The following is a 21,272-nucleotide window of genomic DNA, read 5'->3' as shown; positions in this document are numbered from 1 at the left end:
GTTTAAGAAATTGAAAAGAAGGTTCCCAACAAGTAATTTCACGTATCAGAGCTGAGCAGAATTTAGTGCTTGGCCTCTACACATGAATTCCAAGCATCAGCGTTGAGTTTACGGCCTTTGCTGGCAGTCAGGGCCTGGCAGACCAAATAACTAGGTTTTGAAACCAATACCAATTACCCAAAACTTCAACATCTTCTGCACAACCTGCAAATAAAAAGAGATGAGAGCATCAACTTTCTACATTAAACTCTTTGAAAACATTCATGCAGAAAACAGGAAGCATGTTGCCAAGAAACTTTCAAATTCAGTTTTATTTCAGAAATAAAAGATGAAGACAAATGCAATCCATTTAGCAGACAACCAAAATTAGAGTCAGCTTTGCTCATTCTGTTACAAATCTCATTAGGATTCTATGTTCCAGCAAGAACTATTCCCACATACTCATGTGGTTCTTTCAGCTCCAACCTGCCTGATCAGGTAAAAATCCAGTTGATCCCAGAACACAGTAGGCTATCAGATCATATTTTACTGCATCTATATCACAGCTAATTTCTCACAATAGATTAGTAGATAAATGAGCTGGAGAAGTAGCAAGATTTCTACAATTTAAAGTAACAGCACTTCAGTATCTATTCTTTATCTGCCATCACTTCTTGGAATGTCACTTCACACTTAAATGCCAAATTAGGAAGGACTCCTACTCAAAACACAATTCAACACAGACCCTGAAGTGTACTAATAGTGGAAAAAACCTGCCATGACTTTATATTCATATTTGCTTGAGTTAAGAGCTAGTAGCTGGACTCGGAAATCTTTCTTATCATCGTTCACGCTTTCTCCAATCCAAATGTTAATGAGACAGTACCAGCAGGCCAACAAGGAAAGCAAGTATTTCAAATGAGGGGTACTGATGCACAAGGATCTGGCCTAAATACGCATACACTTATCTTTCTCTTTGACAAGGCTAAGAGGAAGAAGGAAGAGGCAGGGTCCTTATTATAACTAGCCAGGCTTTCAGAAGCATGGTGAATTGCCTGATCCTACTGAGCACACTTCTGAAACTCCTTGTCCCAACAGACCAACTTCAACGTGCAACAGCTATAACATTCCTTCATTCAAAGCTCCAACAGACAGCTTGGACACTGATTCCCTCACAATTGGCTAACACTTCCCAAAGAATTCTCTAAATAAAAAAATAGTAGGTGAGATTTTGACCCTTATAAATCAATGGTTTAAGACTTCGTTTTATTATATGCTTGTATAGTAAAGCACTCAGATGCCAACAACGCACTTTCTTAGGCAACCACAACCCAGATTCAACTAAGGTAGAGTCCAGAAATTCCATCACTATCATTTAATTACTGCTCTAAGTTCTCAAAAATAAACACTTTCATTTTGTGACAATTAGTCAGACCTGATTAAAGATCATACTCCAAAACTGAACATAAGAAACACTATTAAGCTAAACTCCTTTGGCTGTAAGCAATAATAATATGGAACGCTTTTCAATCCAAAGGGTACTAAAATCTGTTGCACGGATTAACTAAATTGCAAGTACTAGGCAACATAATATGCTTAAAATCAGGCCTTATGCATATATCTAGCTATAGATACCCACACTCAGACAGACATGTCACTTCAATTTAACTCTGAAAACTAGCTCTGGCTTGATCAATAGGTAGCAATATCTGATTATAGCAGTAACATAACAGAATTTCAGGAACCACTGAGAAGAGTTTTGAAAGTGCTTGATCTTAAATTTGGCCAAGATAAAAATATTCAAGCATTTCGAGGTTAATTTCTCAGACACTTGGAGCATTAGTATTTTTCTATTTAAATTCTGGCAATTAGAAAGAACAATTCCCCCTCACCCAAAGAACTGTAGGATGTAATCAATTTTGTTGAGAAGTGTATGTAACAAGAAAATATCCTTTCTTATCTCCTAGGTCAGTTACATCCCAACCTAGCATTAGTAAGCAAAGATTATCTTAAAATATATATCGGGAATACAATTAACCAATACTCAGAATAAGCTTTGTCATTTGTTTCATTTTGAACATGAGGAATGAGATGCAACTAATATTTTAGTCAAATTATTCCATGCTATTTTACTTCTGAAAGGCCAAAAATGAAATTCAAAAGGAAGTGCCTACAAATACATACAGGTATTTTATTAGACATATTGAGTAACAGCAACTTTTCAATATTAAGAAATTTATCCATATGGATAATCACAGTTTCATTACAGAAGTTCTACTGTGTGATTTAGCCAGGCAAAGTTTTACAATAAAAAAGAGACAATATTTTCATTAAAGTTATGTTTGCTTCTACAAATGAAGGATTTTTAATTATTAGTTTCCTTAAAAACACCATATGTTGTTACCAAGCAGTAAAGCATTAATGCTGAAAGGCACCAGGTTGTTGGCTTGTGTTACCTAGTTTCCAATACAGATACAGGCACTTGAAAGCTTAAGAAATTGAGCCTGTAAAACAACTCTGTATTTGTGCAGAAGTTGCTACATTCATTAATCTCTTCCACAGGTTGTCCTGCAGTTGTAAGGACGTAAAATTGATAGAGTGAATCTCTGCAGCACGCTTTACAAGTTGGATCTCTCTTTGGCAGACATACGAGATGTAGACTGTGTGTATGTCCTGATTACATCCTAAAAATAATACAAAAGAAATATTCAGAGCAGGTGCCATTAAAAGTAATTAGGGGAACTTCAGAAAAAAAAAAAGTGAGTACTTGAAGCAACAATGCTGTTATTCTGCTTAGCAAGCACTGAGCCCAAGAAAGGCTTGTGGAAATGTTTAATTACCATTACAAAGAGTATGTAATCATTTGGTCTGTCTGTAGAATCAACGTGAACACATTGCATAGCACACAGTTATCTTCCAGAAACCAAACAAAAACCTAACTAAACCAAATTGCACATCGTTGGTTAATCAACATTTAATTAAATGTAATTAGAGTGATGTTTCCTCAGTCTGTAATTCTACATGCACTGACTTACGCCATTTAAACCAAATGGGAAGACTTCTCACTTGTTGGATTTACAAAAGAAGCTAAGCCAATTCACAGTCAGTCAAAATTCAACTACAGAGATCTTCAGCATACCTTCTTCCCACTGTCAGCATTGTACTTGTCCAGCAAAGCCTGAATACGAGCACCATAGTCAGGATGAACATCAGTGAAGTTTTTCACCTGAACAGGAAGACAGAAGAAGCAACAAGAATTTTTTTCCTCCACTCCAAATGTATCCCTTAACACATTTTCTGCTCTGTGCTCTACAAGCAGTAAATATCATAAGGAAGAGGATGAAAACTCTTTTCTAAAGAATTTAATCCTGACCAGCCAGAAAGCAGCTATGAAGATCGTCAAACACCATTTCTATTACCTCACACAGAGCTTTTTCCTAATTTAGACAAAGTTCCACTGGGAAGGATAAAGATCCAATTGCTCCTTTGTTCTCCCTGCCTTATCCTTTAGAGCAAAACGTTACACTGGAAGTCACCCTATTTTTGAAACACAATGACATCCTTGATGTTCAACATCAATCCCATTTTTCCTATCAGGGAAAAGTTACTTTAACATGTTATACATTATTTATGTTATTACTATGTGCCTGTTTACACAACTGCTCTGTATTGATAATTCCCATGCAAGAAAAATCCAGATGTCTTCTCAGTGAAGAATTCCTGATCTTCCTTTCCACACAGATACTGCCAAAGTTACTAGACTGCAAGAAAACCTGGAATAAAAAGCAAAGGCTAAAACCCAAATAGGCCACTTACTGCTCGCTTCTGAATGAAGAGTTGTGCATCCTTAAGATGATCAGCAATGTTTTTGCACAGCCTTTGGCGTTCATCCTCCTTCAGCACTTTGGTATAGAAGTCTCGCACCTTAAGATTGTAAACACAGTTTTACTTTGCAATTCCCAAAACCAGGGTTATCAGGCACTGGAACATGCTTCCCAGGAAACCGGTGGAATCCCTGGGTTCTTGGAAGCATTCAGAAATTATGTAGATGAAGCCCTCAGTGATATGCTTTAGTGGTGGCCTTGGCAGTCCTAAGGTAATGGTCTGACTCAATGACCTTTTCCAACCTAGTTGATTCTATGACTCTTATTCTACCTGTAGCAGTCAATAATACTTATTAGACTTTTAAGATTCATTACTACTGAAAAAGAATAGTTTTCACTTACTAGTCAGGCAACAATTAAAATACTCCAAATACTTAAACTCAAAAGGCAACCAATATGTGGTGGGGTTCTTTTGTTTTGGCAAATCTACTAACGACTCCTTCCATTTCTAGCTTGAAATAACTGTTACTGAATTAATGGAAACAAATATTGCTGGTGTGCTGCAATTCAGGAATTGACTATCATTACACGTATCCTCTAGTTTGCATATCTGCAGACACTAATCTCAAGCTGACAAGCACAAACTCTAAATATTGGTGGCCAGAATAAGGATGGCAAAGGTCTGAGATTTCACTAACTGTCCTGTCAGCAGAATATTAATCAGCTATCAAATTAAACTGTATTGAGATCTTCCAAGGTCTCTCAGGTTAGCCCAGATGCGTCAGAGAGGAGCCACAGCTGAATGATTTTTATTACTGTTCTCTAAATCCATTCTATAAACTCATCTTATGTAAAATAGGCAATATAAAGCCTTTTCATACTTCATACCTGAGTCACATTATCTTCATTTGCACTGTTGAAGCGCTGCACATCTCCCGAAATACACATGCGGGTCTCCTTCCACACAGGCTGATCTTCTGGACCAGTAAAACTGTTTGGGTAATAGTTTGGGGCACCACCTGAAAACAAAACCCCACAAAACCAAATGATGAGACACCAGCTCAGATTAATTCCTAAGACAGAAAATGTTCTTTAGCTATAAGAGGCATAGCTAAAGCATATCCTTGTTTACTCTCAGGTATAAAACAGTCACTATTGGGCAAACACTGACAGAACACAGGCTGCTGAAGAGAGGCAAAGTTAAAGCTTTAGTTTTGCCTTTCACAACCTCTTGGAAATCAGACAGCAAAGCAGTTTAACAAATGGACTGACTATATGGAAGTCAATTTTTAAATGTAGAAATGCAAAAACATTTTTAGGGAATCTCTATTATAGATAGTTTTGCCTAGAAGTAGAAACAAAGTAGTAGTAATTAACTTCTGTGAAACCATTTCTCTGGCATATTTCTTCATTTTGAATAGTTAATGTTGTAGAACTTTTTCAATCAAGTCCCCTGTAACAAGCATGTTTCTGTAAGTTTTTAAAGGAATATAAACTAGGGACATCATTGATTTCACTGGAGGTGTTCTCCTGCAAACCCCCTTTCTCCTGAAGTCCTATTTCTAAGTTTTTAAACACATCTTAAGCTTCACTTGGTTTTTACACCTTCATCCAAACAAAGTCTCTTTTCATGGATTAATAGAAGAGATACACACCCATTCTAAACAAGTGTGTAAAGATGGCAAACATTCTACTTTCCAGGAGCCAAAAGAATTCCCCCCTCTTTTTTACCCACTCTTTACAAAATTGAGTCTCTTTGTAGCAAAAAGAAGTTACATACATCAAACTGAAAAACACTAAAGAGTTAAGAGACTATCAACTGCTTTAAACAAGGCTGAAGTTCTATAAGGAACGTCCATGTGCTTCTTTTATAGCCTTAAAATTATGAGGATAATGTATTCTGTAATCTACACAAGCAAGCTTGCATTTCACAGCAAAGTTTTGATTCTCAGTTCTTGTACTAGACTGATGAGATGTACACCAGATCCATAAATAAGCGTGATGAAGGCAATACAGCAGCATATTCAGATGCCAAATTGCTTTCAACAAGATCCCTCGGACAGGAGATAACAGGATAAAAGTCAGTATCTTGTCAATTACCATCATATCAAGAACATAGGAAACAGAGGAATAGAAGTTCATTTTTTGTACTAAGAAGAATTAATCCAGTTGGCCCTCCTCAAGGATCTATGTGATGACTGGTACTATTCATCACATTCATAAAGTTACCTGAAAAGGGAGCAAATAAATTGACAGCTTAGACTCTACAAACTTCAACTTAGTTAAAAATCAAAGCTAGCTTTTTATACTGACACAATGTGTCATGATACCAAAACAGTGGATGAACATTGCTGTCCTGAAAACAACTTTATTTGCCATTTAATTCACATGGTGAACAGAAACGCATGCAACTTTATACATGCACAACTAAGGGTCCTAAGATACATCATTACCTATCACAAAACAGACCTTAAATTCATTTGGACAGGTTGAAGTAAATTGCTTTCCGATTGCTGGTGAGCACTGAGTTAAAGAGAGTATTAGGAACAGGAGTTAAAGAGAGTATTAGGAATGGTACATGGACAAACTTAGGGCACTCTACAGGAAAGGGTATATGGCAGATTTGTAACAACTGTAGGCAACTCCAGTTCATCTCAGAAAGGATCTGACAGGGGAGGTACTAAAAGGTGGACAAAGATTATGAGAGGTAAGGAACAATTTTCACATAAAAGAAAAAACAGACTGGGAAGTCTGAAGCTCAGGAAGTTACAGTGATGTTTCAGTTGCAGGAAAAAGTCAAAACTGAATGGTTGAGGAGAAAAAGTAGCATTTCTTACAGCGTAAGTTAGTGGTATCAAAAATCTGCCATCTGTTAAACAAGCATCTTAAATCCCCTGTGAGCAGAAAAGAATTCTACAAGATATTTTTGTTAGTACCTTGGTTGTCAGAAACACACATTGGTCCATCCCTCTGGTAATTGGCCACACGAGCTCTGAAGGGGCAGTTCACAGGAATTTGTAGATAGTTGGGTCCCAGACGGTGTCTATGAGTGTCAGGATACGAAAAGAGACGACCCTAAAACATTTATCACAAACATTAACTACTGCTTGCTGAAAGAGATCACCCAAGCAGCGCATATGCCAATTCAAAGCTCTATATATTAGGTAGTAAAAGTGAAAAGACCACTTTCTTTGCATATATATTCCTGACATATATATTCCTTCAAATTATGTCCAAAGTGACACTGGGCCACAAACTAACTTTGCTGGAATACCACCAAAGAGTAGCAGGCTGAGGTGTGTTTATGCAGCTTGGGTATTTCCTACCAATTTCAGAATGCTAAACCTCTTCTGAAGCAGGAAAATGGTTACATGTGTACAGATGCGACTGTAATAGCGCTAAATGTTACTAATGAATAATGTATTATTTTCCTGCTTGTTTTCAACCTTAGATTTAAAGGTTGTTTGCATCTGAAATATGGGACTCCCTTATTTATTTGCTGAACTGAATCTGAATCACTTCTAGTGACACCTGTGCCAAGAAAACTGACTTATTCTGACTATGAAGTTTGTGGAAGCAAAGAGGGCAACCACATGAACTGCATGACAGTTCACAAAATTATCCTGTTAAACTGTCAAAATACCTTCTTGTTTCCATGGATATTATTTGAAACAACAATCTGATTTTTACCTGAAGAAACATAACAAGCAAACATCCAGGATTCTGCAGACAGTACAGACTGCAGCCAGTCTTCGCATACTTTGACCTGTAAGCAATGTGAAACTACGTCTACAGAACAGTCTTCTTGATTCTATCAGGGATTAGCTATGTCTGTACTTCAGGGCACGTGAAGTCCACCTCTCACACTTGTAAGAGTTTATAAGTCTAAGATATACTGTAAAAGCATTAATGAATATGCATTGCTCCTTTGGTTTTAGCCCATACTTCTTGCCAGACTGACAGATCTCCTCACCAACTTTGCTAGCTGCTTCAGATGCCTTCTTTAATTCTAGATTTTTCCATCCCTTTAGTTTTTCCCATTCTCTTTTTTATTCCCATTTTGGATAAGCACATTAAGTGGTGATCATTAAAAACAACTGCCAAAAAAGTTAAAAAAAAAAAAAGTCAGTTGCTTTCCATGGGTCAGGTTTACTGTTTCTACACAAACAGGGATAGGAATGCTTTAGAAACAGCAATGTAAACATAACTCTTCAGGTGAAATCTTACATGCACTGCAGCTTACCTGCAGCATTTTGTCAGGGCTAGGTTCAATACCAGGTGGCATGTTGCTAGGATCAAATGCCATCTGTTCTACCTCTGCAAAGTAATTGACGGGATTCCTGTTCAAGACAAGCTTTCCCACAGGGATGAGGGGGTAGTCACCATGTGGCCAGATCTGCAAGACATAACACACATTACAATCAACATTATTACAGTATTATACAGCATAATTACTAGGCAGCATTTGCCCAATTTAAGTCTTGATTAAGAAAATATGATACTAAAGAAATTAATTTTTCGTTAAAATTGAGAAATGTTTTATTTTAAGAGGTCTTTTGCAATTAACACAAAATACTAATGCAATTTATTTCATCATCTCAGCATAATCTCAGCTGCACTTGACTACTTAAATGAAATACCCAAAGGCACTTGAAAACCAGCCTAGGAATGCAATACTGTAGGTGGAACTGGTAGCATGATTGTTCTCAGCTACTTCCAAATACAACCAGCTTAACAAGCCTTTTCTTTTCCATCTTAACTTGCACTTTCAACTTTAAAAGTCTTCAGCCATTTTGGGAGAGGAATATTAGAGGGGGAAAAAAAAAAGCAGCAATACAAATTGACCTTGGTATCTTTCAACAAGCCATTCCTTGGAACAGCAATTCAAAGCTGGACAAAATCAGACCAACAATCAGAAACAACATTAACACTTAAAACTGCAGAGCTCAGGGTGTGACTACATGATCAGAAATCACACTCTTGAAGCCCAATGCAGTTGTAATCTACAGGCCTGGAATCAAGCCCTATCCATATTTCATTGAGAAAGAGTGACATCAGATACAACATCAATACAATTTCATCTCCAGAATTTCTGACTCATGTTGAACACATAATGAAGAGTGCACTTAAAACAGAAAGGGAGAATCAAAAGGACAGATTAACTTTATTAAATACTAATTAGAAGTAAATAGTATAGTAAATAGAATTAACTATTTTATTTAATTTATAAAATATTTATTTCTATTTTTATATATATATTTTTATTAACTAAAGTATAGTAAATAGAATTAAATAGTAAATAGAAGTAAATATTCTATTTACTCTAGAATAAAAAGGCTAAATGAACTAGCCCTTTATTCATAGGGCTAGTAAGAAAACAGTGCTACTCCATGGAAACTGCTACCCTTAATAGATAAGCTCAGGTCTGGCATTTTGATCTTATAATCTTTCTTAAACTACCTGAAAGAATATTCACAACTGTATCACAGATACCTTAGTTAAATCAAAAGGATTAAATGGAAACTTCTCTGCTTCTTCAAATGTCATAACTTGAATGTAGAAAGACCATGATGGATAGTCCCCCTTGGCAATGGCATTGTAAAGATCACGTATTCCATAATCAGGATCGGTAGAAGCCAGCCTTCCTGCTTCTTCAACAGGAAGATTTTTGATGCCCTGATCAGTCTAAAAAACAATTAAAAGCAGTAGCACCAGTTACAACATGCAGAAGTATTTCAGATATCATTAACAGGAATAAACCTTAACAAGACTTATAATTTAAGAATGCAACTGTCCATGCTCTCATCTCCAATAATTTGAGTTGCAAAGAATAATACATTCAACAGCTGCCTTTCAGATAAAAAATAGTTCTCTGATAAAAATGAAATAAATATGTAATGCTATACTACACAACAGGATACAGCAAATAGCTTTCCCCTCACTCCTTACAGGACAGAGTGTTCCTTTGCTGTCCCATCATCCCACACTTTCCTACCTATCACATTCCAAGCAAGTGATAAAACGGTTGCAACCCTCAGGGCTGAAAGTTCTGGATTCTACATGAACCTGAATTTTCCACTCCCCACCCCCATTCCTGCAACATCTTTAGTACTAACTAAAAAATCTCACCTTAATAAGCTTTTGACAACCTGAAAGCTAAAAGCCACTATACAATCCCTCTTACTTTAACAGAATGTTCAAATGAAGTCTTGCTTCAAAGGTAGATTCCAGCCTCCACCAATGTCTAATGACATAAGAAGCTGCACAGCCTTTAAAACTTTGAAGGGAGGTTGTTTTCAAGTGAAATATGTTGGTGACTGCTTTCTCAGAAAAGGATACAAGTCCTGTGAGGTTCCAAAAGCTTCAGCTGCAGAGCTCTTGGAAACAGTTTTTATATTTTGGTATACAGTCAAGGCCACATTAAAAAAAACATAGAATGATAGAATGGTTTGGGTTGGAAAGGACTTTAAGATCATCTAGCTCCAACCCCCCCGCCACTGCCAGGGAAAACCTCACACTAAACCATGCCACCCAAGGGTCTGTCCAACCTGGCCTTGAACTCTGCCAGGAATGGAGCACTTAGAACTTCCTTGGGGAACCCATGCAATGTGGCTCATATCCAGAAAACAAATGGGAACAAAACCCAGATCCAGACTGAGAGAACTTTTACTTGAAGAATTTGAATCTGAACTACTGTGCAGCCATGAACATGAAACAGGAACATGTCACACACACTGAGTAGAACACATTTCCAAAGGGTCAGAGGATTTGTGCATGTGCACCAAATGACAGCAAAGGAGTCTGATGGGATGTTTTGGCACAGCATCACACCCAAAACATCTAATTCAGAGCTCAGCAAACAAGTAGACAGAGTTCTTCAATAACAAGAGACAGTTCCCCCAAGAAGAGTTCTTTAGAGTCTAGTGTCCAGAGTCTACCTACTGTGTTATAGCAGGAACACTGATGCCCGCTGTATTTGTTAAAGGCATGCAACTGATATAAAATACCCCACAGACTTTTTTGATTGAGTCTATGAACTAGAAGTCTCTTGTGACTTAAACTTGACAAGTCACAAAACATCTTTAGACAATCTATTTAACCTGTTTTGTTGATTCTGTGATTAATTCAATCTGATGTACACTTCCAATAGGTAAGTGGAAAATATATCAATACCTTCGCATGGAATTTGCAGTAAACTGCTCTTCCACTGGCATTAACCATTTTAAAAGTATGTGATCCATAACCATTCATATGGCGATAACCATCTGGAATACCACGGTCACTGAACAAGAAAGACACCTGAAGAGAAGAATCAAACAGTATTAATGGACTCACCAGATCAAGGATAAAGTGACCATTCAAGACAGAATTTGTTTCTTGCATTAATCTGCAATTGCTGGAAGCTCTCTTAACGTTATAAATTCCCCACGGAATTTCTAGTTTAAGAGTATTAAATAAGACTGCTTTTGCACAAAGAACAATTGTGAATTAAATCTATGTGAGGTTTTATGCCCACATAAAATATTCAGTCAGGTACAAGGCATTAACCTGGTGATACTGTTACAAATTCCCCTGCAAGCACGCAGCAGGTAAGCATGAATAACTTCAGTTACAAACATAAGTGATGTTTCTTTGCAGGTTAAAGACAAAAATCTGAAAGTTGAAGCCTTTAACAACTCCAAATTCTTTAAGCTGTAAAAATACCACCATGCAAACATATTTAAAATGCTGATTTTCTTTAGGCTTATGGTCACAAACAATGCTTGTGGTACTATATCTGTACCAGAAGGCTTCTGTATGTGCCCATTTTCTTTAAAATAAATACATACAACTGCATTTTTAATTATATATTAGCTTTTTTTGCATAACATCTAGATACAAATACACATCAGAACAATTAGAATTCACTGTGAATTCTAGTAATTTTTGAGTTGATCACATAAGCAACACAATATATGGCTTTAAATAAACCAGGATGTCATAGCATCACTTTCCCAGTCCTTTACTGCTCTCTAACATTAACAGTTTGCTGTCATCAGTATCTCTGCTGCTTCAGTGATAGAAAACTTAGCAACTTCTCCTTCATCCCCATATAAAATATGACTGAAAATGGAAAATCCCACCCATTTCATAGAGTCATTAAAAGAAGAAAGCCTACATACACATATTAATAGCCTTAAGCTACTGTTGGCCTTTCACCTTTATACTGTTCCCAGAAGATTACATAGATTTCTGGATAAAACACGGAAACATGGAAAAAGAGATTAAAAAAAAAAAAAATGCTGTCATAACACGATTTTCTTAATCATACAAGAAGAAGTCAAAGGGGAAGCTTACTTGATGCAAAGACTCAGGGCGAAGACTCCAGAAGTCCCACACCATGTCCGGATCCTTCAAATGAGTCTGAGGGTTCCTCTTTTGGCTATGGATGAAGGATGGAAACTAATTTGTACAGAGAGGAGGAAAGGGAAAAAAGAAGTTCTTTAAGACCTTCAAATTATATGGGGTATACTAAGCAACTCCTGGTACAAAACAAGACAACCAGTTTTTTCATTACACTTAACTGTGAAAGGAACAGCACACAAAGATGAGACAGAGTTGCAAGATCACTGAAAAAAAACAACCTACTATCATACATCTCCTGTTATCAAATTCATAACGTAGTAAAGTGAAATATTTACAATTAGATTGAATAGTATGTTCAAAGATAAAGAATATTTTCATTTTGTGACTGATAAAATGAGAGGTAAATCTCTTCAAATTTGTATATCTGAACTCTACTGAATATCTGACTTGTAAATGAATACTGAGATACTATAAAATATCTGTGCAGAACTTCTCCACACAAGGAAAGCCCCTCTACTTATGAAGTGCTGTTAAACTTCTACTAAAATACAAAAAAAAAAAGTAAGATTTACTAAAAGAACTTGAAAGAAGTTTGTAAAGTGAAAAGTCTTTCCCTCCAATAGCCTCTGAATGAAAAACCTGTCTACAGAGCAAAACAGCCAGTTTGAGCACCAGTAAAACTAGTCAGATCCAAAGTTAAAACCATGGTAACATTCACTGGCACTAGAAAACACAACTAAACGTGTGTTATTTGCAGTATGAAATCACATAATTTAAGAGCCAATGCTTGGTTACTTAAGTAGAATCTTTTCAAGTAAAAGCCATTCAGACCATCTAGCAAACAACAAAGTTTAAGTGTGTCAAACCTACCAGTTTTGCTTTTCAGTGAAGGAAGAACAAGATATGAATGAACTTTGGGACTCTTTCAAAGTACCTTCCCCTTTCATGCTTACTCACCAGCATTGCATCCCGAATAAAGAAGATGGGAGTATTATTTCCCACAAGATCCCAGTTACCCTCTTCTGTGTAGAATTTCATTGCAAAGCCTCGAGGGTCCCGAACTGTGTCAGCTGACCCAGATTCTCCAGCTTGAAGAAACACATTAATATACAGAAGTGTCATGATACAAAATGCATACAGATTGTAAGCCTGAAACCACAGAACTTGAGAATACGACATAAAATCCTAAAAACATGGGCTTTACCAATTTAAGTCTTTAATATATAAGGAATTTTTGCCATACTTTCAATAATACTTCAGGCATTGAAAGTTTCCAAAGTGAAGAGACACCCACCCCAAGCATCTGGGCCACAGTTAAAAGAAAGAAAAACCAAGTATATCCACTTGAGTGCATTATCAAACAGAAAAACGTTAGATTGTAAGGCTGAAACATTTGTTGCCGTGCTTCAAATCCCACTGTGAAAGTTCTCACATTTGGAAGGTAGCAATCTAAATAACATGCCTAAAAAAAAAGGGAACTTCATATAGAAGAGCTGTAACCCTTCTAATTCCTCTCCTGCTTTATCCAAAACAGTCTTTTCAATGGGTAACTTTATACCAGAGCAGAAGTGCCTACTACAATACCTGAGGAAAGGTGTTCCAGAAATATACAGGAACAGTTAATGCTAAACATAGTGATAAAATAACAAGGACACTCATTAAAGTAATTGTGTAGTACAGAAGAGCTAGGAAGAAACACATTCAAACAGAGCAGAGAAAGGGAAAGTAATGATGCAACATCGCGCTGCAGCACACACGGGTCAAACTCAGCTGCATGTCTTCCACCTGCTACAAAATTCCATGGTCCCTTCAGTTTTGGTGACACAGAGAAAAGCTGGTAGGCTAAAACCAGCGACTCCTTGAGCTTTTTTGAACAACTCTCTCTGCAATACTACTTCCAGAACTGAAACCTCCTTAGGATTTCTCTTCTTTTAAATAAAGTAGTAACACATACATTTTGAAAGATCTTTTTTTACCAGACATTTATCATAATGCATGCTTTAACTAATATAATTTAAGATTTTGCTTGTTTATGCATTCAGCTCTATTGATTTCCTTGCCTCGTACTTACTTTACAGCATTCATCCTCAAAGCATTCTCACAGCATAAGGGATTATAGGTATTTAACTTTCAAGTGTTAACCTGCAGTATGCAATTGTTGGTTATGATCCATTCAGACAAGCTTTCTGTCAGGAAAAAGTCTGCTCAGGGTATCCTGTCTCTGGCATTCCAGATGGAAAAGTACCTGCAGAAAGCTCTGACAGAAAGCTGCAGAAGGTGCTGAAAGTCTTGAAATGTAAATGAAAGTCACAGAAGAGGAACTGATTGGCAGAAAGCATTTCAACCACCTTAAGTACTCAATAATAATATAAATACTGCTATCAGTGCAACTGCAGTACACACGTAAGAAGATACACAGTAACTCTAGAGCCTTACCAACAGTGGAGAACCGGATAGCAATCGGAGTTCTTTTTCCAATGTGTTCAAACACTTTTGCCTTGCAATACTGAGTAATATCATGAGTGACTTCAAAATAACCAAAGGCTCCTGAAGAAAAGTAAGTTAAACATATCAGATCCAGATACCTGCCTTTCATTGACAGTAGATCTGCTATTCTATTGTAGCCCAACACACTTGAAGTCAAAAAGAAACATGAAATATTACCAGGTTAAACAGTTCATATTTCTGCACTAAATAGAATTTACATAACACAAACTACTATCTGCTAGGTGCTCACTCTCACCTCCTTAACTGAGCATTAACAGTTCCCAACAGCAACAAAGACCTTATTTCTACTGCGCAAAATAACAAACTAGCTTTTGAGAGACTCTTCTGCCAAGATTTGCATCTTTATCTTGGAGCAAGGCAAGTATTTCTTTAATGCTGGCACATGTTCCAGAATTTTGGTGCACCTGGAAGTTGGATGAAGCAATAAAATTCTTCCCACCCCCACAGAGGTATTTTTCCCATGCGTATTTATATTACAAATTCAGTAACATTGTCTTCTTCTAGGGCAATACATAATAAAATCAGGTGCCAGTTCTACCTTACTAAGGTCAATAACAAATTTTGCAATTGGTTGGTTCAGCTTAATTTAAGTATTAGGTCATCATCTTGCTTTAGCAGACGCATTGAATCATAAAGACAAGAATCTCTACCAAGTTACATGCAAACAGACATTAAAAAGAATTGGGTAAAGTCATCACTTCCACAGGAATGGAGTACTATGGAGGAACAGATAGAAGAGGCAGAGATTACAATAAATACACTAAAAATCTAAGGGCTTTTCTTTTTATCATTTTTTCAGTGCTTTGAGTTTTGACATAGAGTTCTTTTAAACCAGACCATACCACTTTGTTGATACAGATGTACTATAATCAATAATGCTATATTATATAGAATAAAATGCAATTTACCTGTCACAATCTATGAGTGTGTTAACTTTGCAGTCTAATTCAACATCAAGAAAAAGTGTGTGTTTTGAAACATACCTGCCCCCTTTGCATGCACAACTCTTTCAGGAATCCTCTCTCTGTCAAAATGAGCCATCTCATCAGTGAAAACAACATCTTGAACAAGAAGAGGACCACGTGGCCCTACTGTCAGGATATTAAGCTTATCCCCTACAGGGTTCCCAGCACCAGTGGTCAAGACATCTGGTTTCTGAAAGCAAGAGAGTCACAACAGCAGAAATTAAAACTCCTCTATATTTAAGCCACACAATGTGCATGCCTATTCAACCCTACATGTCACAAGACATATTAACAAGTATATAGCAAAATGACACAAGGTTCTGGAACTAGTTACAGAGAATACAAATGTCTAGCTACATCAAAGTAGCTGGGGCTATTTAAGAAGGGGAGTCCAAGTTACATATCATCCAAAGATGTTTTCCATAGTTCAGAAATGTTACTTAAGACTATATTTTTCTTGAAGCAAGATAGATAAAGTGCCAACTTTAAAACGCTTAATGTTCAGTCTGCCCCCACTTCAACAGAAGAGGATGGGGAAAGAGCTAGAAAAGGAGTAACTGCTGGAAATTAATGTGGTGGAAAAATCAGAAGGTAGTAATGGCAGTACAGGAATGGATGCACAAGGGAAGAGCTATAGTCACACAGCATAAAGACTAAAAGGAGGTACCCATGATTACCATTGGTCTGGAACACCTGTAAAAAATACAAGAGCACCTGAGGAATCATCATTCTAGACTCCTGACCCATGGAGGGACAAAGATAAACAAAAGCCCTAAGCAACCCTACTGCCAACAAATGTCCTGCCAAAAGGACAGAAAAGTCACAATTTTTTTTTCCTAACATCATTATTGTCTTTAAAGAAACTGCTCAAGACATCCCATACTTATCCTTTCTCCCTCCCTTTCACACCAAATTTCAGTTAACCCTTCTCATAAGCTACTTAGAGCTGCAGCATCTTGTACTACAGGAGCGACCCTGTCCAAGGTTAACTTCAAAAAACACCTTCTGGAACTCTGCAGCACTATAATCAAGTGTACTTCTACTTTCTTAAAACAAATTACAGTAGAAAAGACTACCTCGATCACATATGGGGTCATAGGCTCCCCAGGTGACAGTCCTGTTTTACTGGGCATTGTGGAAAATGTATCAAGAAGGGTTCATCAGCTCCAAAGACCCTGTGGCCACATAAGTCAGCCTTTCCTGGACTACATACATTGCTAAGAGCCAGGGCAATGCTCACAAAGTACTTAGACCAGAAGTTAGTACAAAAGAAAAAGAAACAAAAGAGAAGGCTTGCAAGAAGGTGAGCTCAAATATCCAGTCACAGATAATGCCCAGTTAACACTAAATCCATGGTCACAGGCTGCACTAAACTGATATCCATCCACACTATGCATACCACCCTACTCTCTTCTCCCAGCAGGACCCATGCACCCAAACTATGGGAAATACAAGAAGCAATCCACAGAGGGAGAAGAAAGAAGAAGAATTATTCCTATCCATAGCCAGAATTTTGGATTAGGCAGGATATACAGGGGGAATTGCATACAACTTTAACTCATGTGCATGAATAACCACATAAAAGACATTTGACAGGGTAACTGCATTTCCAGTGTGTTCTTACTAATATGCAATACACAATTCCGCAGCTGGCTTGAATTCCCAAAATACCTAGGTGCTTTATTCTTATTCACCACTTCTTTAGCATAAAGTTATAAGCATAAATTCAACTCTTTCAGGATGCCTGAAACCCTGAACAGCAACGAAATTTGCACAATTAAAAGAGCCAATATATATCCAGGTACAAACAGGAACACTATATTCAGAAAATTACAAGGAAGTCACCACTTATTTCAAGTATTTTAAGTGAAAGGAACATCTGCTTAAATCAAAACATTCTCTAGTTTGTCCAGGGAAATACGAAAGAGTAGAAATTGTTCTCCATATCCTTCCCAATGCTCATATATCACATGCTTCCCCCCTGATATTTTGCTTGGTTTTAAATGAGCCAAAGGAATCTATTCCACTGCTCACTTTGATAATCACCTAGTTAGACCACATGGGAACTTCTTTCATCCCATAAATACGTATGATTATGTATGCTTTATTAAGTTTTAGCTATCATTTAAAAATAGAAATTGCTTAAAAATTGGCATTAGAAACTAAATTTCTGAATTAGAATTTTATTTCATGTATTAAAGTAGGACACCACCACATTCAAGGAACTTTAGGAAGATGAAAGATCATTCATCCATTCCATGATTCAGTCGGGCAAGTGGAAATAGTCTGCTTTGAGATTATCACCCAGCACAAATGAATGTTACCAGATAATTACAACTGATAATTATCATTATTTTGTATTAATAAAAATACAAATTAATATTATCAGCTCATTATCATGACCCACTTTCTGTACTGAGGTATGAAAGCTACCAGCAACCCATCTTGAAACCTATTCTTAGCCTCTTGCTTTGAAAAGCCCCGTCTTAGAACACCATGCAGTTTGCAGATGTTGAGCCTATAATGTACTCACACATCACATCAGTTTTAATTATACTTTTCAAGTCTTTTCAGTCCAGAAACTTTTTCAGTTTGCTTAGGGAGAACTACTTTATTTTTAATCCAGCTTCCAGCACTGCTGATATTTTTATTTTTATTAGTTTTGCTGGTTAAAAGCTCCAAGTTTCTCACATATGAAACCCATGTATCAGTTTTTCTAATCATAAAATCACCGATTTTTTTCATACTGATAACTGTCATACTCATTTAAGATGGGTAAGCTCACTGTAATGTGATGAAAAAGAACAGCTTCTACCAGTGGCATCCTAGACTTAGGATCACAGAATAGTTAGGGTTGGAAAGGACCTAAAGGTCATCCAGTTCCAACTCCCCTGCCATGGGCAGGGACACCTCACACTAAACCATGTCACCCAAGGCTTCATCCAACCTGGCCTTGAAGCATTTTCCTCTCCAACCTCCCTGTGTTATTGCTCATTACAGACATTTCCATCATTCCCGCGTGCTCTATGTACAAAGGCTCTTCGACATCATTTTCACTCTAAGGCAAGTGTACAGCTTCAGCGTAATTTATTAACTGACTACTGTAACTCCAAGAACAGCAAAGTTGGGGACTGGTAACACTTTTAACATGACACATAGCTCTTAAGACCCCACCAGTCTATACAATGAGTTTTTAAAGCCACTTACGTCATCTTGAAGCAGCAACCAAGTTTTGCTCAGTCAACTGAGAGACACAAAAGTTATGTTGAATTAGAGCCCTGTTTATCCTGGAGTCTTCCATAAGATGGAAGCAGTCTAAGCAGCCAAGTACATTTAACCACACAGTGACGGATATACCTACACATGCGACCTTCTTTACAAAGTCCTTGCAAGAGCTTAGTAGAAGACAGAAGGTGGGGAAGTCTGCCCATAGTCTTCAGGAAACTTTGAGTCTGATTCATCTATGCCTTTGGACTACCTGTGGCGTGATCACCTCAAGGGTATAAAAAACCCTTTGCATATTAGTTGTAAACTATGCATGCAACAAATAATAAAGTTTTACAGAGGTACCGCAGCGCTTCTCAAACCAATAGGATATACTGTTGTCTAAAACCCACTTCTCCTATAATGCTAACATTTAAGACTACTAGAAATAGTACTAAAACCACAACCTTTTGAAACTAAGCCTATCAAAGACAACCCACAGCTTTGTGGTTCTTCAGTCTCTTTTGTGTAGCCAGACTTTTGAACATGAAGTTTTTTTTTTAAATGGCAGGATATAGTCACTTTAGCTTCAGGATAATGGTATGTAGGGCACAGGAGGTAAGTTCCATCAGTGTGAAGGGAGAGAAAAAAAAAAAAAAGACAGTTTTAAGAAAAAATCTCATGCTACCTCTGGCCTTGAGTTTGATGCCTGTATTTTCATATGGTTGGGAGCTGCACACAGTCAAAACCTTAAAAAGATAAGAACTTTTGAATCTGCATGTGTGTTTTATTACAGCACTAACCTGTCATGACAGCAAGAAGGGAAACAAAGCCAGGAGAATTTTAGTCACAGCTGTTGCAAACACCATACATCAAAGTATACTTCCAGGCATTACTGATACCTTCCACCATAATACAAGTCACTTTAAAATTCTAATAAGTCCTCCCTACTATCTTAAGGTCTCATGACTCCTTATGCAACACAGACTTCGGGTTGCCTCCCAACCTTCAAATTAACTTTGGCCTCTATTCAAATACTGCTTTGTTATAGAAAAGCCACCATCCATACAAAAAAAAGCATTACTCATGGTACAAAAAGAAAATATTATGACACATGCTAGAATACCACGAAGTTGCAATTCATCACTGGAAGGTAGTTTTACACAGTACCTTTTACAACCAAAGGGAAAAAAAACACAGTCAAGATGACTAAGCAACTACGAACAGTGGGAATGGTGGCATCCACTTGTGGATGTGACTACTGCCACTTGTATCTTGTAAGACTGCTGCTTGTATAACCAGCAGAAAGAGGATGTCATGCTAAATACACACTTCTGTCAGAAAACACAGCAGAAACTGACACAATGACTTTATGAAGAGAAAACAACTTCTGCAGCATTTGTACATTTACCCAAATATTTTGGGGTATATCCTGCATCTTCAGAAGATTCGAGTGCCATGCTGTCGATTACATATTCTTATGATTTCAGTCAACCACTTGCCCCAAACCACTTCAACCTGGCCAACAAGTCTCCACGTACTGCTGAATGCACTTTAGCATTTATAGCATTCCCTACTTACATTTTCAGTGGGTTCTACCAATGTGACAGCAGAACCGAAAACACTAATATGTTATTCGAGACGGAAAAGAAAAATACATATACCGCTGCCCAGGGACCTGCATGCCGGGGCGCAGACGAGCCCCGTTCCTCCCCAAAGGAGAGGCTGCGGCCGAGCAGAGCTGCCGAAGCGGCCGTGCCAGCAGCGCTGGCCGCCCCTACCGCTCCCCGCCAGCTGGCAGCAGCCAGTCGCTCCGCGCCCCGTTCTCACGGGCACAGCACCAAGCCGAGAGCTCCGCGTTCGGGCCGAGGGCGCCTCGTCCTCCGCTAGTGTCCCGTGGGACAGCCCGAGCCCGGCTCCTCCTCCCCAGGCCAGAGGAACCCCCCCCGCCCCGCGCTCTACACCCTCCAACACCGCAGCTCACCCGCTCCCCTCAGCGTCCATGAGCAGGACGGTGGTGCCCGCAGCCCCACGGTGCCCCCACCGTCCCTTACCCCGCAAGCCGGACCGTTACCGCCCAGTGGGGTGAGCGGGACCTGCCGGACAGCGGGTCCAGCAGCGAGCGGGGTGCCGTCCCTCGGACCTCACCGCGCACCGGGGAAGGCGCGCAGCATCCGCCCTGCGGAGCCCTGTCAGGTACCTGCGAGCCCCGCTGGCTCCGCCACTGCTTCAGCTGGTCCGAGGCGTCGTCCCGGTTGTCAGCCATTTTGCAAGCTTAGGAGACCCCCAAGACAGGAAGGGCAGCTCGGAGAGGAGCGAGCGTGGGACAACCCAGCGGGACTGGGCTCGCTACCAGCGCGGCGGCAGCCCTACTAAGGACACCCCGCGGAAAGCCGCCGCCGCCACCGCCGCCGCGCCCTGCAGCACCCGCGGCTAGCGGGAGATA

At 38.5% G+C, this 21,272-nt stretch overlaps 2 protein-coding genes across 2 annotated transcripts in view; one reads left to right on the top strand and one right to left on the bottom strand.

Annotated features, from left to right (window-relative positions):
- Nucleotides 1-296: 296 nt before the first annotated feature.
- Nucleotides 297-21,233, bottom strand: CAT (catalase). Its single transcript, XM_062621952.1, has 13 exons — nt 21,027-21,233; nt 15,641-15,812; nt 14,586-14,696; nt 13,107-13,237; nt 12,141-12,245; nt 10,977-11,102; nt 9,297-9,488; nt 8,047-8,199; nt 6,740-6,878; nt 4,692-4,822; nt 3,796-3,903; nt 3,119-3,205; nt 297-2,663 (listed from the first exon to the last, which is right to left on the bottom strand). Exons 1-13 carry the CDS (start codon nt 21,090-21,092, stop codon nt 2,598-2,600), a joined length of 1,587 nt encoding a protein of 528 aa, XP_062477936.1. The 5' UTR covers nt 21,093-21,233; the 3' UTR covers nt 297-2,597.
- ABTB2 (ankyrin repeat and BTB domain containing 2) overlaps nt 20,791-21,272 on the top strand; it is a 166,063-nt gene continuing 165,581 nt past the window's right edge. Inside the window, exon 1 of the mRNA XM_062621950.1 lies at nt 20,791-21,022. The gene's annotated coding sequence lies outside the window, so the exon portion shown is untranslated. The remainder of the gene's footprint in view (nt 21,023-21,272) is intronic.

The sequence above is a fragment of the Pezoporus occidentalis genome, unplaced genomic scaffold (assembly GCF_034315485.1).
Source record: "Pezoporus occidentalis ecotype Australia unplaced genomic scaffold, CSIRO_AGI_Poc_V1 ctg236, whole genome shotgun sequence".
Taxonomy (NCBI): domain Eukaryota; kingdom Metazoa; phylum Chordata; class Aves; order Psittaciformes; family Psittacidae; genus Pezoporus; species Pezoporus occidentalis.
This window is presented reverse-complemented; position numbering and strand designations above follow the sequence as displayed.